Source organism: Mustela lutreola, chromosome 4 (genome assembly GCF_030435805.1).
Source record: "Mustela lutreola isolate mMusLut2 chromosome 4, mMusLut2.pri, whole genome shotgun sequence".
Lineage (NCBI taxonomy): Eukaryota > Metazoa > Chordata > Mammalia > Carnivora > Mustelidae > Mustela > Mustela lutreola.
In genome coordinates, this window is record NC_081293.1 from 28,440,264 (window position 1) to 28,457,544 (window position 17,281).

At 46.6% G+C, this 17,281-nt stretch overlaps 1 protein-coding gene across 2 annotated transcripts in view; it reads right to left on the bottom strand.

Moving 5' to 3' along the window:
- ABCC2 (ATP binding cassette subfamily C member 2) overlaps nt 1-17,281 on the bottom strand; it is a 73,336-nt gene that overhangs the window by 28,157 nt on the left and 27,898 nt on the right. For both annotated transcript variants that reach the window (XM_059169223.1, XM_059169222.1), the window contains exons 7-16: nt 16,563-16,797; nt 14,115-14,278; nt 13,133-13,310; nt 9,840-10,094; nt 8,563-8,628; nt 5,715-5,852; nt 5,019-5,165; nt 2,776-2,860; nt 2,004-2,070; nt 24-150 (exon numbers count right to left, since the gene is read on the bottom strand). In XM_059169223.1, coding sequence (XP_059025206.1) covers nt 24-150; nt 2,004-2,070; nt 2,776-2,860; nt 5,019-5,165; nt 5,715-5,852; nt 8,563-8,628; nt 9,840-10,094; nt 13,133-13,310; nt 14,115-14,278; nt 16,563-16,797 — 1,462 coding nt within the window. The remainder of the gene's footprint in view (nt 1-23; nt 151-2,003; nt 2,071-2,775; nt 2,861-5,018; nt 5,166-5,714; nt 5,853-8,562; nt 8,629-9,839; nt 10,095-13,132; nt 13,311-14,114; nt 14,279-16,562; nt 16,798-17,281) is intronic.

Sequence of the window (17,281 nt, forward strand, 5' to 3'; positions counted from 1 at the left end):
TTCTCCTTGGCATCCACTCTCACCTTGATGGTGACGTGCCCGTGGACATTTTCCATTTCTCCCAGCATGGCTGACATCAAGGATGACTTCCCAGAGCCCACAGTGCCCACCACAGCCACCAGCTGGCCTGGCATAATGTCCAGGTTCACACTGAAAGAGAGAGAGTATTTGAAGGAGATGGAGGGAGTTATTCAAGAATAGTTCAGGCTGCTTCTCAGACTCTCCATGGGGAGTCTGGTGTTAGGAAACTTCTCCTCAAGATTGGAAAATTTGTCTTGGATATAGAAGACCCTGAAATGCTTCTTTAATACTTTTTTTTTTTTTTTTAAGCTCGAAAGGGTTAGAGAGTGAACCCTTTCTTACCCAACTATATGAGCTCTTTGTACTATTATAGCTTTCAACTGGAAAAATTCTCTTAGCACCAACATGGTACCATTGAACAAGACCTTAATGGGAGTCTGGAGATCTGAGTTTGAGTCTCAACTCTGCTACTGCTAAGCTGTGTGACCTTGGAAAGTCGCTTCATCTGGACCCTCATTTAAGGACTAATGGGGTTGGAAAAGATCCGTGTTTCCCAAACTTGGTTATTTGACGAGAATAGCCACTCAGGGGGACACTTGCTGAAAGCACACATTCCCTGCCCTGTCCCCTGGAGATCTGGCTGTGTCTGGCTGGGGAGGAGCATTCACTGGCCTGGACTCCTACGAACTCTGTGCCCATCCTGTTTTTGAGTCCCTGGAATATTTGGAACATCGGGCTCTTGCTCACAATCTTTCTGAATCTGCCCGTTGCTAGTAAAAGTCTAAAAGAAGTTCAACTCAAAGTGGGAACTCTGTCCAGTCTTCTCTCTGCAAAGGAAGGCTTTCGGGTTGGGAGGGTTCAGAGGAGGGGCTCCTGGCCTGATGCCTCCTGGGGCAGGCTCCAGAATCCATAGGAAAGGCTGTAGAAATAAGAGAGAAGTGTGGCAAGTCCTAGGTGTAACAGAGAGAATATAAGGTTTGCTGGGTCGGGAAGGAAGATCTGGCCTGCACAGGCTTCCTGGGTATCGTGTGTGCTGTGTTCAGTGTCGCTGGGTATATGCTCTGTATTTCACCCTGTGTAGACAGTGTTTTCTCCTGTCAAACAGCCCTATGATACAGTTAAATTCATATATTAGGCCCAGTAAGAGAGTCACAGTAACTAACAAGATAGAAAAATTGGAACAATATAGTGTAACAAAAGGCACATGAATGCGGTCTTGCTCCCTTACAGTACCGCACGCACCCTTCTTCTGATGACGCAAGATCAGACAAGGCCTACCTGAAGAGCTGAAGGGAGATGAATAATTTCAGTGCTGTGACCTAGCGTTAGGCTATTAGTGACCTTCAGACTGTTGGTCAGGAGGAGGATCACCTCCTTCCAGACCAAGGTTGGCGGCAGGTAACCGAAATCATGGAGAGCAAAGCTGTGGATAAGGGAACTCCGGGGCGAGCAGCAGCATGGCAGGAAAGGGTCGGCTTAGGGCAGAGGAGCGAGCAGCAGCATGTCAGGAAAGGGTAGGCTTAGGGCAGAGGAGGTGGGATGCGGAAATGGGTTATTTAGACATAAAACTCAAGTTGGAGCTTAGTTAGAGGCAGCCCCATTGTTCATTGAGGGGAAAGAAGCCATGGCTACTGGTCTTGAACGGATGGATAACATGAAATTGATTTTGGATTCTTGTGTGTCTTCTTTACCATACCCAGAGCCCTAGGCCACTTGTCAACGCTGGGCTCCCTCCATCCACAGTCTGGAGTACGTCACGGGTTCTTAGCTGGAGGCGTTCAGCCCCAAGGAAGACAGCCGGGAGTCAGAGGCAGTTACGGGGAAAGAGGCTCAGGATTTTGCCGTCAGTTCGTCCCTCCTGGGATTAGCCTATACTGAACACATAGCCCCTTTCCCACGTGCCCTATTACGTGGAATCTTCTAAGAACAGGACTGGCAAGGGAAATCCCGAAGAACAACAATACGGAAAGGAGGCAACTCACTCTCGGATTGTGGCTTCAGAGTCCTGGTCCCAGGTAAAGGAGGCCTCTGAAAACTGCACAGCTTTGTCTGTGGAGAAGAAGGCCCTCTCTTTTAGTCCCCTGGAGATCCCCACGTGTCTGTCTGCCTCCTCAGCTCTCACATGTCCTTCTCCGCTTCCTTCGGCGGATCCCGAGGTCACCTCTGTCAGGGGCTGGCTCCCCTATTAACAAGGGCAAAGGGGAACTCCCGGGGTGAGACCAAAGGTGGCCCGCCCACAAAGGCCCTTTTGCTCAGATTTCCAGCCCTGTCAGGAACCCAGATTCTGGACTTGCAGACACTCTGGGTACATTCTCAGGCCCTCTGTTGCCTTGTGTCCTGGTAAAAAAAAAATTCCACCTCCAGACAGAAATCTGGCCACTCCCTGGATTCCAGACACACAGCTCGCTCTGGTCCATGGAGGCCCCCAGGCCTCAGACCTTCAGAACCTGCGTATGTTCTTCCCTACCTTCCCCAGTTTACATGTTGGCTCCATCCTGACTTTTGTATCTTTTGCAGGACTCCCTGCTCTCCCCTACAGTAGCTGGCCCAGCTCAGTTTAGCAATCTGGCTAAGCACTCTGCTCTAAATGAAAACAGAATTTAAGTAAAAACAGTAAGCTTCTTATGCAAATGTAGGTTCAAGGTAACCCCCCCCCCCCGCCCCCGTCAATCGGTTGTCTGCCCCTAAGCCCCCCATATCAACGTGCCAGTGCTGTGAAGCAGCAGCGTGGGGAACAACTCCAGAATTCCTCACCGAAATGGCAGTCATGGCGAATGGCGGACGTGTCCAAGTCGTCCCCTCCCAAGTACTTTTCTAGCCGGTCTCTGGAAACACTGGCCTGGGGAAGGACACAAAACATCTGAAGAATAAAATATCCAATGACAAGCACAAGCAGGGAGAGGATTTTGACTTCGTCATCAGCCCTGGAGGTGGAAGCAGAGCATCAACCTGCCAGGCTGCTCGCCAGGTGCCCCAGCGGGCACCTCGGACCCACCAAAGACTCAGCCACACCTCAGCCTCGGGAGACAGAAGGCGATTAAGATGTTCTGTTTCACCCCCTTTAGAAAACTCGGAGGTCAACTCTTTGGCCATCTCTCCAATCTTTGGACCAGTTCCAGAAACCATCTCTGTCTTCTTCTAAGACAAAACCTTAACTTCTGTTTGGTTTTGGTAAATGGGCCCCTGGTGCGCTCTTCTGTAATGGAGTCCCTGCCTTGGGCTCATCCTGGGTCCTAACTGAGCCACCACTGGGAACCTGTATAGAGGAATTGGCCATGGCACCCCAGAGACCTTACAAATATCCACACGGCCCAGGTTTAAACTACAGCTGACCTAGGTTGCCAGGGGGAGAGGGTCGGGAGAGGGTGGTTGGGTTATGGACACTGGGGAGGGTATGTGCTATGGTGAGTGCTGTGAAGTGTGTAAACCTGGCAACTCACAGACCTATACCCCTGGGGCTAATAATACATTATATGTTAATAAAACAAAACAAACAGACTACAGCTGACCTAAGCACTGGCAGAACACCCTGAGGTCTCCTGAAACAGGAGAACTTGGGAGGATTCCTGGCAGCTCTTAGAAGGACATTTGTCACTTGCCTCCCTATTCCCAGGGGGCCTGCCAGGAGACGGTCTCTCATTACTGCCTGGCTTCTAGTGAAGTTGCGGACTGTCTGCCCAGCCCCCTCCCCTGAGGGCAGCTGCTGTGTGGGTCAGCACCTCAGACAGGAGTGCCCTACTGCCCGTTCATGTCTTAGTCATCCTGTGAGACAGGGAAGGCAGGGAGCAGAAACCTCTCCTGAACTTGCTTTTGCGATCCACGTAAGAAGCTATCTGAACCTAAAAAGGGCCTGTAGTTTCTTCATCAGCCAAGTTAGTCAGCCTTTCTTTTTCTCTTTTTTCTTTTTCTTTCTTTCTTTCTTTTAAAGATCTTATTTATTCATTTGAGACAGTGATACAGAGAAAGCATGAAAGGGGGAACCCCATGTGGGGCTTGATCCCAGGACCTAGAGATCATGACCTGAGTCAAAGGCAGACTTAACCATCTGAGCCACCCAGGCGCCGTTGGTCAGCTTTTCTTAACACCCTCCCGGGACAGGGAGTCCTTAAACTCGTCATTCTTACAGACTGAAGCCAGGCGCCCCTGAGGTCAATGCACGTCACCACATTCCATCTTCCTGGCCACGTCACTAGTCTACCATCTACCCCACGAGCGTCCTCCTGAGGGCTGATACCCGGTGTGTCTCGCGGACGGTGCTCACTCTTCAGGAGCCCGACTCTCCCTCGGGCCCATCTGAGGCCTCTCGAACTCCAAACTCACGAACTACATTCAGTTTTACCACCACATGGCTTCATGCAGAGAGGATTTTTCTTTCCCTTTGTGCCATATTTCCCTAATGCTGTATAAATTACCGCCTCCTGCCAACCCCCCCCCCCCCTGCCAAAGCCTTGGAAAAATGTGGGGGAAACTAGGCTGGGGAAAAAGGCTTAGGAATATTCCAGGTATCAGGGCTCGTCATCATTCTCTCACTAAATGCCTTCACTACCATTGTCTCCCTGTGAGTAGAGGAGATTGGTATGATTCTCCCCATTTTTTTTTTTTTTTAAGATTTTTTATTTACTTGTTTGACAGAGAGAGATCACGAGTAGGCAGAGAGACAGGCAGAGAGAGAGAGAGGAGGAAGCAGGCTCCCCACTGAGCAGAGAGCCCGATGCGGGGCTTGATCCCAGGACCCTGAGACCATGACCTGAACCGAAGGCAGCGGCTTAACCCACTGAGCCACCCAGGCGCCCATCCCCATTTTATAGTTAGATAAACTAGGGGTCTAAGAGCTTGTGATTTTAATAAGATCAAACTTGGTCTCCAGAGACCAAAGAAATTGCTCTGATCAAAAGTTCACCCACGGAAGCCGGAAGTGAGCTACTACACGCCAGTTATTTTGAAAAGTCAGGCTTTTAACCAGAGATAATCAGTTAGCAGGGAGAGATCCTACCCACCTGGAGAATGGAGGAGATGACCATGGGAAACATGCTCAGGGGAAAGCGCAGGATATTGAAGAGGGTGATGGAGGTGAAGGCCTTTTCTGCATCCAAAATATTATTGCTGTCCACCAGAGTGTAAACTGAAAACGTGATCACAGACACCTGGAAAAGCAAGGTCATGAGGAATTCATTCCGCAACGGTTTCAAGCGGTCTTACGCTAAGTCTCGGGAACACAGTCTCTTAGAGTTGAAGCAGGCTCGGGGATGATTATCTCCACCTTCTTGTGTTACAAACGAGAAAGCGGAGTCCAGAGAAGAGGAAATATCTTGCCTGGGGTCACAAGGTCAATTAATAGTATTGCTGGGACCACAGTTTGGGTCTCCCGGCTCGCATTTTGCTGTACCTTCCTGCTCTAGACCCACACAGCCTCCTCAAGAAGATAACACACCCTGCTCTGCAAACCATTCCTGGATGCCACCTTCATGCAGACCATCCTGGAAACGTGCTCTGGGCAGACAGACCACCATATTGTACACCAGATTGAAACTAGAGCTGGGGGGGCATGAGGTAGGAATAGGAGCTTTGGGAAGTTGAGGAGAGGGCGGAGCTTCCTGGCTTTCAGGGTCAGGCCTAAGGGCACTGGGCAGTCTATCTAGAACAGACCTTCCTTTTCAGGAAGCTAATCCAACCCATTGATTCCTGTTACTCACCAGGACTGGAGTTAAGTATAAGAGAAACATCATCATGGACTGCATCTGCCCAAAGGTCAGCAGGTTCTTGAGCTCTTTCTTCCGAAGTCCATGAACTTGGTTTTTGAATGAAGTTTCCCAGGCAAAATATTTCAAGATCTAATAGGATAGAAAAAGGCACAGCTCACACTGTTGCCCCAAAAGGACACCAGGTACATCTCCTCTGCCCAGACTTTAGGATATGCTCTCCAAAATGGGTAACAGAGGGTAGAAATCCACATTATGAAGTATGATTATAGAAAGGTGGGTTACATCTATTGACAACCTATGTACAAAAATGGTTTATACACATTATTGTACTTAATCCTTGTAACAACCTTACTGAGATCGATTGTCCCAGTTTGCTGGGGTTAAAGGGGTTGCTGAAGACTTGGGATCTCAGAATGCTAACCCCAGAAAGTTCTGGGCAAACCAGGGAGAGTCCCCTACTTTTGTAGAATTATTGTATCAATTTTAGTGATAGGGAAACAGGTTGAAGAAGCTACTTAACTTGACCAAAGTTACCAAGCTAGCAATGTTAGAGCTGAGACTCCAAGCCAGGGCTATCTTTTCATTTGCTACATTCAGCAGAAAGGCATATGATAGCTCTGTGTAGAGAAATATCAGGGAGTTGAAAGAAGCCTCTGCATTCTAACATGTGTGGTGATGAGCACTGAGCGTTATGGGCTGAGCGTTATGGGCAATTAATGAGTCATTGAACACTACATCAAAAATTAATGATGTACTATATGCTAGCTAACTGAACATAATTAAAAAAAAAAGAGTCCTTGTTTCATTTTCAAGATGTTTAGGGTAATGTTTAGATTCCTGAATTCAAAACAACACAAATATTAAAAAATAACTTCTTAGTGATCTTTGCAGGAGGAAATGCACTATTTTGAAAGCTGGCCAAATGGAGGGAAAGAAGTAAGCATTTACCCCACCTGTTCTATACAAACTTTATTTTATTTTAGTTGATTAAAGATACTTCTTCATTCTAGAATTCCAGCTAATCAATACCAAAGGAGTAATAGAATTAAAATTTTAATCTTTTGCTACTCTTACTAATAGATCAAGGCAATGAACTTTCTTAAAAAAGATTTTATTTAATTATTCGTCAGAGTACAAGCAGAGGGAATAGCAGGCAGAGGGAGAGGCAGGCTCCCCACCAAGCAAGGAGCCCGATGTGGGATTCGATCCCAGCACCCTGGGATCATGACCTGAGCCAAAGACAGATGCAGATGCCTAACCAACTGAGCCACTCAGGCTTCCCAAGGCAATGAACTTTTTTTTTTTTAAAGGATTTTTTAAATTTATCTGACAGAGAGCACCAGTAGGCAGAGAGGCAGGCAGAGAGAGAGAGGGGGAAGCAGGCTCCCTGCCAAAGCAGAGAGCCCGATGTGGGACTTGATCCCAGAACCCCGGGATCACGACCTGAGCCGAAGGCAGCGGCTTAACCCACTGAGCCACCCAGGCACCTGGCAGTGAACTTTTTTTATGACTGTTTTCAAACTTGGATGCATATTAGAATCACTTGGGGAGCTTCAGAAATAAATAATACACACACACACACACACACACACACGCCTAAGCCTCAACCCCAGGAGCTTAATTTAAATGGTTTGAATTAGGGCCCAAGCCTCAGGGGTTTTACAAACTTCTCAGGGGGGTCAAAATGTGCTTCCAGAGCCACAGATGACCGCTCTAGGTGAAAAGGCAGGAAGTCTATTAAGGGGTGAAATCAGGCTGACCACACCCGGACCCCTGCAGAGTACTACTGAAAGTATTCTTCCCCTACCCCTACCAATCAAACAAACCAAACAAAAAACCTATCTAATCAAGGCTCTAGATCTGATTATTAATTTGTAATATAGGAAATAAGACAACGTCTTTTCTCCAACAGGACAAAGAGTTAAAAAAAAAAAAACCAAAGTGAAAGAGTCTATCGTAGATTATAAGCACTATTGGGGCACCTGGGTGGCTTAGTGGGTTAAGCCTCTGCCTTAGGCTCAGGTCATGATCTCAGGGTTCTGGATGGAGCCCCACATTGGGCTCTTTGCTCAGCAAGGAGCCTGTTTCCTCCTCTCTGCCTACTTGTGATCTCTGTCTATCAAATAAATAAATAAAAATGCTTTTTAAAAAAAGCACTATCATATACCACATGTGGCCTTTTTTTTTTGGATCTTTATTCCAACAAATTCACAGCAAACAAATGACATAGGAGGCAACTGGGAAAAAAATTTAAGATTATTTATTTATTTGAGAGAGACCATGAAAGGGGAGAGGTCAGAGGGAGAAGCAGACTCCCCACGGACCTGGGAGCCTGATGCGGGACTCGATCCTAGCACTCCGGGATCATGACCTGAGCAGAAGGCAGTTGCCTAACCAACTGAGCCACCGAGGTGCCCTGGGAAGATTTTAATTGTACCAAAAAATTGCCAGTTTTTTTTTTAGTTGTGGTAATGGTACTGTGGTTATGTTCAAAAATGGTCTTTTGGAAACACATACAAAGCATTTACAAGTGAAATGACAAAATATCTGGGATCTGCTTTAAATATCACCCAGCGAGCATGAAGAGGATACGCAGACAGAACTAGTTAGATCATGCTGATAATTGCTAGACGTGGGTGAGAAGTCCATGGGGTTAATCAGATCATTCTCTCTACTTTTGTGTAGAAACCTGGAGACTTGAGGGCAGAGTCAGGGGTCCTGCGACACACCTCAGGCCCACAAGGGGGCGTCCACCACCCCAACAAGCTTGGTGAAGGCCGCCACCCCACGGGGCTGCCAGTTTACACGGAGCGCCACGCGTCCCCCCTCCACTTCTCACCTTCATCCCACTGAGAATTTCATTCATGATCTTTAGCCGTTTGTCCTTATTTTTCATATTTTTTACCTGCCAGGAAAAAGTAAAACAAAACACACTTCCTCGTGAGAGTGTCCAAATTTGGCACGAATGCTAGGTTCGCTGGCGGCACTGTGGATGTCACTTGGAAAGCACTGGAGGTGCCCGGTGATGGGATGCAGCTCCCCCCGACCTCCCACCCCCTTTGCCCAGGCTGCTCCTGCCACACCCATCTTCATTCTGATCCTTAAAACATGTTTTATTAAATATTAATATTTGTATTAAATATATTTAATAAATTTATTATTATTATTATTATTATTATTATTTTGCTTGGCTTGCCTCTTCCCAGGGTGTACTTCCCAGGGTTTGCTCCTTCACAGTCAGGCTCCTGCTATTTGCAGTTGGAACTCAGAGGTACCTTCCTAACAGCCCTTCCTTAACCCCATAATCTAAAACCCCCACCCACTCGCTTGCTCTCCTATCACCCCATTTCATTTTCTTCATCATATTTAGACCTGATAGATTTCCTGTTTACTTCTGTTGATGGCCTGACTCTCCACCCCAAAGAAAACATAAGCTCCACAAGACCAAGAGCTTTGGTCTAATTTAATGCCCTGATCCCAGAATAGTATGTACCATAAATCTTTTAAAAAGAATTCTTTGTAACTAGAGGAAGGCAGAGTGAATAAGTGAATACATCACCTTCACCATGAAGCCCTAGGATTTCTGGCAGATCACAGGACTGCACACAGGGAGCCCTGACCCCTGGTAGTAGCTGGGCTGATTGCCAAGAGTTAGGCTTAAAGTTTGGGTCACTCATGCATCTGCTCTGAATGACTGGTCTGTTCTGCTGTGATAGGGAAACAGGCCCAATCACCACGATCTAAGAACAGTCCTGGGGTAGTGGTTGGCTCAGTCAGTGGAGGGTGCGACTCTTGATTTCAGGGTTGTGGGTTCAAGCCCCACATTGGGGGTAGACATTAGTTAAAAATAATTTTTTAAAGATGACCAGCAGAGCAGGATAGAAGAGTTATGTGCAGGATCCCTGGGATGCTCTCCCCTCTCTAATCAGGCTCTGCCCTCTCGCATGAGTAAAGAGGGAGTCCATTTAAGAGTGGCTGAAAGGTGAAAAGGGAAGATAGAGAAAGCCATGTTCATATGGGATGGTAGAATGTCTTCTATCAGCTCTGCCTGCCCAAATGCCTAAGAGTTAAAGTCCAAGACTTTAGACTTTGAAGAAGGTGACTTGGTTTCTTTACCTGAATAGCTCTGCTCTTAGAGGCAAGTATCCCATTAACTGGGATTAGGAGTATCATCACCCCAACACCCGCTAAGACAGAGGGTCCCAGCTCGGTCCATAGGAAGTAGATGGATAAAGTAATCTGGAGAACATTTGACCACAGCAGATGAAGGTAGCTGGTCACATCCATGAGCTTCTGGGCATCCACAGACATCAGGTTCACTGTTTCTCCAACAGTGTACTGCTTCCTGGCCTGGTTGGATAGGGTCAGCGCCTAAGATAAAGATTGGAATTAGGATCTATGGACAAAGCCAAGGACAATGGGGAGTAAAAAGAAAACTCAAGAAGTGAGAACACAGTAGAAGGATGGGCTCCACATGGACACAACTTTTCCCAGGGGCTCTGCCTTCTTGCCTCCAAATCTTACACACAATGTTCTCTCATTCTCGATAACTTTTTTTTTTTTAAGATTTTATTTATTTATTTGACAGACAGGGATCACAAGTAGGCAGAGAAAGAGGAAGAGAAGCAGGCTCCCTGTTGAGCAGAGAGCCCAACACGGGGCTCGATCCTAGGACCCTGAGATCATGACCTGAGCGGAAGGCAGAGACTTTAATCCACTGAGCCACCCAGGCGTCCCCTCGATTACTCTTTCAGGTTATTCCAACCTCCCTGAACCCCTTGCCACCCCCCTCCCCAACACACATGTCTTTGCTCAGAAAATTCCCATTCTTTAGTGTCAGTTCAGATGGAATTTACTCTACGAAGACTTCCTGAGTCTGGGTTAGACGCCGGTACTTCCCGGGTACTCCCAGAACATTCTGGGCTTACCTTTGTCATTACTTTCATCACACTGAACTGCGATTGTTTCACCTTTCTACTTTTCCACCAGATGTAAAATCTGTAAGGGCTACATCTGTTCATTTCACTATTGTATTACACGGCACGCAGTAGGGCATCAGACACTGAAGGATGACAGGAAGGGAGGAATCACATATTGATGCTGGCCCTTCAGACTTTGGATATGGCAGTGTTATTTGGAGCAACGTTCTTATGTGGAAGTTGCAACCATTTCCAAGAAGGACAGAGATCTTAGCATGAAGAGGAAAGCTGCATGGTTCATGCATATGAAGCAAAACAATTTTCTTATTGTCAGGAACTGTGGGCAAAATCTAGATGCTGAATCATACAGCATGGGCTTCTGTTTTCATGTTAGAGAGATTAAAAGACTGACTTCCACAGGTCTGTCACTTACAACAGTGCCTTGCACAAATGTACCCAGCTAAGGGACTTGGCACTTATTCACACCATGCTCACCAAACAAACACCCGGCATGGGCTACATCTTCCTAGAGGAAGGAGAGCCTTTTAATTCCCACAAAAGATGGTGTATGGGCTAGGGGTGGTCCTAGGGATCCACAGCCATCCTCGTCTTAGAAGCTCTACTGTCACCTTAATCCACCAAGACATGCTCCTTTGGAACATAACATTCTTGGTTATACAGTAAAATGAGGGAAATTCCCCAAAATGTAAGGCCACCAAGGTTTTAGAGAAATCAGTTGGCTGCTCTGTCTCCCCTTTGGAGTAGGAGGGCAAAATCAAACACCTCCTTCCCATAACAAGCCAAACAGCCAAACAAACTAATTACTCATCAAGGTCATCATTATTCTATTCTCTATAAAATTTCAGTACGGTAGAAGAGACATTAGACATTAGTTTAGGACCAAAGCCCTTATCTGAGGGCAAGACCGGATTATGTGACTGTAGGTAGTGAAATGATCTAAGCCTTACTTCTCTGTAAAATAGGAAGAATGCAGTTACTTTACAGGACCATGAACTGATAATGGATATTAAAAAAAATTCATAACATTTCATTAATGAAGCATTGTCTAAACCTAGGAGATCAATTTCAAATTCTAAGTAGCAAACTTCATTTGAATGAGAGTCTTATTAAGGATTCCATTTTACAAATTCTTTATGGAATGTAACAGTTTAAAACTTGGAATATATTAAGAATCAAAAATAGTGGGAATGAATCACCACAATTATAAAAGTGTACCTTGACAGATGGCTGAGATGGCCTGGTTAGGGACCCCCAGATCCCGCAAACAGGCAGAAATCCAGTATCTCCAAAAGAAATAAGGGGATTAAAAATTGAGGGGGAGACAAATTCTAGTCTGGACCAGACTTCTGATCTAAAGACATTGTGGACTACCTGTCTGGGTCTCTGGACAAGTCAGCATCTGCGAGACCATGACACACTAGTTTTAAGAGACAAACACAAAGGAGAAAACTAGGAGCTGTAACAGAGAAATCACTATGGGATGCTCTAGTGGTCCAAGAAAGAGAGGAAGAAAAAGCAATTGGTGTTTAATGTTCTAGTCTATAGAAAGTCCTGTCTCCTCATGTACGAAAATTTCCCCCAGGCTTATAGTCACTGACGGTAGCTATTCTATTCTCATTTCTTTTCATTTATTATTTTTTTTTTTATTGAGATAGGGTTGATTCTATTTTCAAAGGACAAAATGAGATTTCACCTTGGTATCTGGGACATGAGGAAAGTACAGTGGCTCTCAGAACGTTAAATGTTAAAAGCAACATATCAGAGGGAAGATTAGCAAAATCTTCGTAAAGGCATGGGAATCTTGCTAAGTCTGCAGAACTCAGTAGCCAGAGAGCACGTGTTTACAAAATGAAAAAAGGAGGCAGGCAGAGAGTGGATGGGCAGATGCTAAAGATAAGAAAAAGCAGAGTCTAAGCAAAAGTGGGGCTGGGGAGATGGATCCCTGGCCGACAGAGCATTCTAGTCTATGGCAAAATTGTCACCGAGATGGATGCACAAGTCTTATGAACCCAGTTTCACATAGTAGCTAATTTAAATGTTGGTGGTTTTACGAGTTTGCCATAAACCAGCGCTTTGTTTCTGGTCTTATATGCTTTCCAATTTTAGTATATGTGCTGCCAAGGGAGCATTCTGATCTTACATTCTTTCCCAAGGTGCTCTCACTTTGTCTAGAGAGGCAAGAAGAGAGGGACAGGTATGCAAGCCTTGGAGGCTGAAAGGCAGATCCTGGCTGAAGAAGAACCTGCCAGCTCTCCTCTAGTGTGTGTCCTCCCCTGTGTCCCCTGATCACACACATCCCCCAGGTCTGTGAATCCACTTGCAAAGAAAAATGCAGAGGAGGCTATCTGGCTAGTCAGAATCAAGTGTTAAGATCCCATTATCATTCCCATCAAATTTTTCTCAGCCCCTTGGAATCAATGCTGACACTTAAGGGGATTTTTTCAGCAAGTTCTGACCCAAGCCACTCACCTTCTTGTATATGGACGCCATGATGGTTGTCCGCACAGTGACGCCCAGCATGAAGCACATTTGAAAGTAGCCCTGAAGGCAGAGAGACTGCACGAGGGCCACCACAAAGAAGAGGACTGAATAGAGATACCCGGTCCACGCATACATGTCTCGGGTATTTGCAAAGGAGATCAGCAACCTGCCGAAACAAAGCGAAGTCAGTGATGTCCGGTCAGGCCTCCAGGGGCTCTCCCCACTCCTCACGCACGGCCAACTACCCTACTCTTGCCCTGTGGTTAACAAAGTGACCAGAATGGTCCAAAGCCGGTGGAAGACCAGAACTCCACAGTTGTGCTGGGGCTCTTGCTTTTTCTCGCAGCAGCAAGAGGTCCAAGGTGATGGCTGGTGGCTGTGAGCAGGGATGATGAAAGAAATGCTCCTTACACCTGCTGCTGCAAGGCTTTGGCCTGGCCTTCCCCCACCCCCTGATAGAAGAGGTTGCGTGGGAGACATGGATTTGTTCTTGGACAAAGCAAGCCCAGGAAGTAATTGTATCCAATGCGAGCTCGAACTCCCCCTATAGGAGAATTCATCCCATAGATTCCCGCCTGCTGCAAAGTCTTGTCCTGATCACGCTGAACCTCCCACAGAAGCCTGTGGCTCTAGGGCGGGGGCTCCAGAGATCAGGTCCAAGGCTGTCCTGTACCCTGTTGCCTGCCTCTTGAGCATGGATCTTCCCCTATCAGTTCTGTTTAACAAGAGCTCCTAACAAGGATCTGGCTTCTTAGGAGGGAAGGGCTATAGAAAAGAGGGAAGCTAAAGGACCTAGCATTTTGGATCTTGAAAATGGCCTTGTGCTTTTCATGAACACAACACAATCAGGTAGAAGAATCTCATCAGCATTTGAAATAGCGGGGGTTTAATAATAAGCTCCTGCCTGCATTTCCAAGGGGCCAGCACAGAGGAGAGGGGCAGAGGGGACTTCCCTCAAGGAAGGACTCACTTCAGCAGCTGAGGGTTCAGAAACATGAGGAGGTCGTGCACCAGCTTCAGGAAGAATGATTTCAAGAGTATGCCGTATAAAGTTTTGAAGAGAGCCTTGACCAACCAGGACTTGGGAAAGTTTTCTGTTGTCCCAGACTTCTTTTTTTTCTTTTTAACTTCTTCCTAGGTAAAAAAAAAAACAAAAAACGAAAATACCAACAGAGGTTACAGAGCCGTGAAGTATAAAACTTTGCCCTGCACTGCTCAGTTTTCAGAGTGTTAAGGCCCAGAGTCCTGTTGCTGTCTTTGTACGGGTTTTGGTTTTCTGCCTGGTCACCATCCACCCCTTCGGCGACCGTCACTGGTTCCCTCTCCCCTATCCTGATACACCTAATCTAGTGTGGGTGAGAAAAACCACGCTACGAAGCAGGGGAGAATACATAAAAAACAAAGAATAGACCCTAAGTGGCGGGGGGTGGGGGGTGTTCTGGGTAATCCGGGAGAGTGAAGGGCACGAACCCGATACGTAGTTTTGATACTCAGAGCCTTTTTGTTTGTTTTCGCTGGTGGTTGTTGCGGGATGTTATGTCCTCCCTCAAAAGATGTGGAAACCCTAAGCCCCAGTACCTCAGAATGGGTCTTTATTTGGAAATAGGACCTTTGCCGATGTAATCAAGAGGAGGTGCTCAACAGGGCCCTAGTCCAATAGGACTGGTGTCTTTAAAAGAGAAGAGACTCCGAGCCAGAGAGAAGATGGCCAGGTGATAACAGAGGCAGAGATGGGAGCGACACCTCCACAAGCCAAAGAACAGCCAGACTAGAAGGTAAAAAGAAGCAAGGAAAGTTTCTCCCCTCCGGGTTTTGGAAGGTGCATGGCCCTGCTGATACTTTGCCTCCAGCTGGGCTTCTGGATTCCTGCCTGTGAACCTGCCTGTGAACCGTACATTGGTTTGAAGCTATGCAGTTCGCGGTGCTTTGTGAGGGCACAACTTCACTGTCCCATCCAGGAATCTACTCCACAGGCCACTGCTGCTCACTTGCCAGCTCTTTCTCTTCCTGTGATCTGACCTCTTTGTTATATTCTCCATGGTCCCATGAGGCTCCAAATACAGCCTCGCAGCCCAAGTTTCCAGGTTTTTCCTACCAGTGACGTCCTCTTGTAACTGGGTCACTGAGATCCCATCTGATCAGTCTCTCTTGCCTGGGCAACGGCCCCAGCCTGCCTCCCAGCTTCTACTCTTACCCCAACCATCCATCTTCCCAGCGACAGCCCAAATGCACTTTCTAAAGTACAAATCGGATCCCATTACTCTTCTGTTCAAAACCTTCCACTGGCTCTCCACCCTTTGTAAAAGAAAACCTGGACTCCTTACCATGGCCCACCAGAGTCTACACGGCACAGTCCCTGTCCACTGCTCTGAGCGCATCTCACCTCTTACTCAGCCCCTCTTTCTCTGCCTCCGAACCTTCTTGCAGTTCTCCAGACAAACTAAATGTGTTCCCCTTGGCCTCACACTTCTGCTCCCTTGGACGGGATTACCCTTCCTTCTGATGATTCCTCAGGTAGAAATCCACTTCTAAGACTTTGGGTCTCCATTCAAGGGACACCTCCTCTGAGAGGTCTCTCCTACAACCCTAAAGGCATTCTATTTCAAAGACTTTAACAGGATTTATACATTTTTTTTATAGATTTACTTTTTATTGAATTTGTTAATGTTACAGAGTTCTTGCACTGCCAAACCATGCCTGAGAATTCAAAGAAAGAAATGGTACAAATGGATTTATACATTCTTAATAGCATATATCACTTTCAAAGAATTACATGTGTTCTTTTATTATTTATTTTCTGGCTCTCGAAAGAGGACGCTTTCAGGCTATTCCTTGTACTCAGTGCCCAGAATAGTCAGACACTCAGTACTTAATACTTTTGAGTGAAAAAATACGAAGAGTAGCTGCTATGCTAATGCCCACCAAAGTACGAATTCTGGTAATGCCAAGGTATTATTTTTCTGTTTCTTAAAAGATTATTTGTTCATTTGACAAAGGAAGAAAGTGGGGTGGCAGATAGAGAGGCAGGCAGAGGCAGAGGGAGAAGCAGGCTCCCCGCTGAGCAAAGAGCCCAATACAGGGTTTGATCTCAGGACCCTGGGATCATGACCCGAGCCAAAGGCAGACACTTAATGGACTGAGCCATCCAGGCACCCCTTATTTTTCTATTATTAAAATGTACTATAGAAAATTTCAAATATACCCTAAAGGAGAGAGAATAGCACATCCTACCCAAACGTATCCATCACTAAGGTATTATTAGTATTATAAACACTATTATTAGTGTTATAAACACAAATGCCATAAATGCACTGCAATATATACAGCGCTATCAAAATAGGACAGAATCACTAGGATACTGATATCTTCCTGCCTGAAACCGAGAGCATATTCACACAGACACTCATGGGAAAGTTACCAGGACAAGGATATCTTGGCTTTGACTCTGATTCTTGTTCAGTCCATGCAGCCTGTCTCCGGTGTTCCCCTGGGACTTCCTCTGCTGCCGTCTCTGGAGTTCCTTCCTGGCCTTCTGCAGCTCTCGTACCATGCGTTTTTCAAACGTGCTGACCAGTGTCTTGGTTTTCATCTTTTCATTGACATCCCAGATATCTTCAAGTGTCAGAGGTTGCTTGTAGCCTTTCAAAATGATGCTGGAACCAGAGCGATCCACAGGCTGAGACCCTACATGCTGGGTCAATGGCAATGCCCCTGCTGCTTCTGACAAAAGCTGCCCCCCCGACCCCCAGTTCCAAGATGGAGGGAGAGAGGAAGGGAGGGGGCCACTGCTCCACCTCCCGGCTCTTGAAACCTGACAGAGGCATGGGGAAGGCAGAAAACGGATGGCAGAGGTGATGGAATGTAGACTAAGACGAGGAGGAGGCCACGAGGAGCAATGCCACTGAATGAAAAACCAAAAGAGCATCATGTCCACCTTCTCCTTCCTCTTTGAACACTGGCTGCCGCTCTGCCCCTGGGGCATCTCCCTGAGGGGCCTTCAGTGCCCTTAAGGAACTGAGCAGCCCTGGAGGCCTCCTCTCTGCTCTCTCTCTTGTTCAGGCCCACCAACCTGCTGTTTGAGAACACGGATACAAAATGAATTACATCTTTATTCTCACTAGCCTCTAACTGAAACCT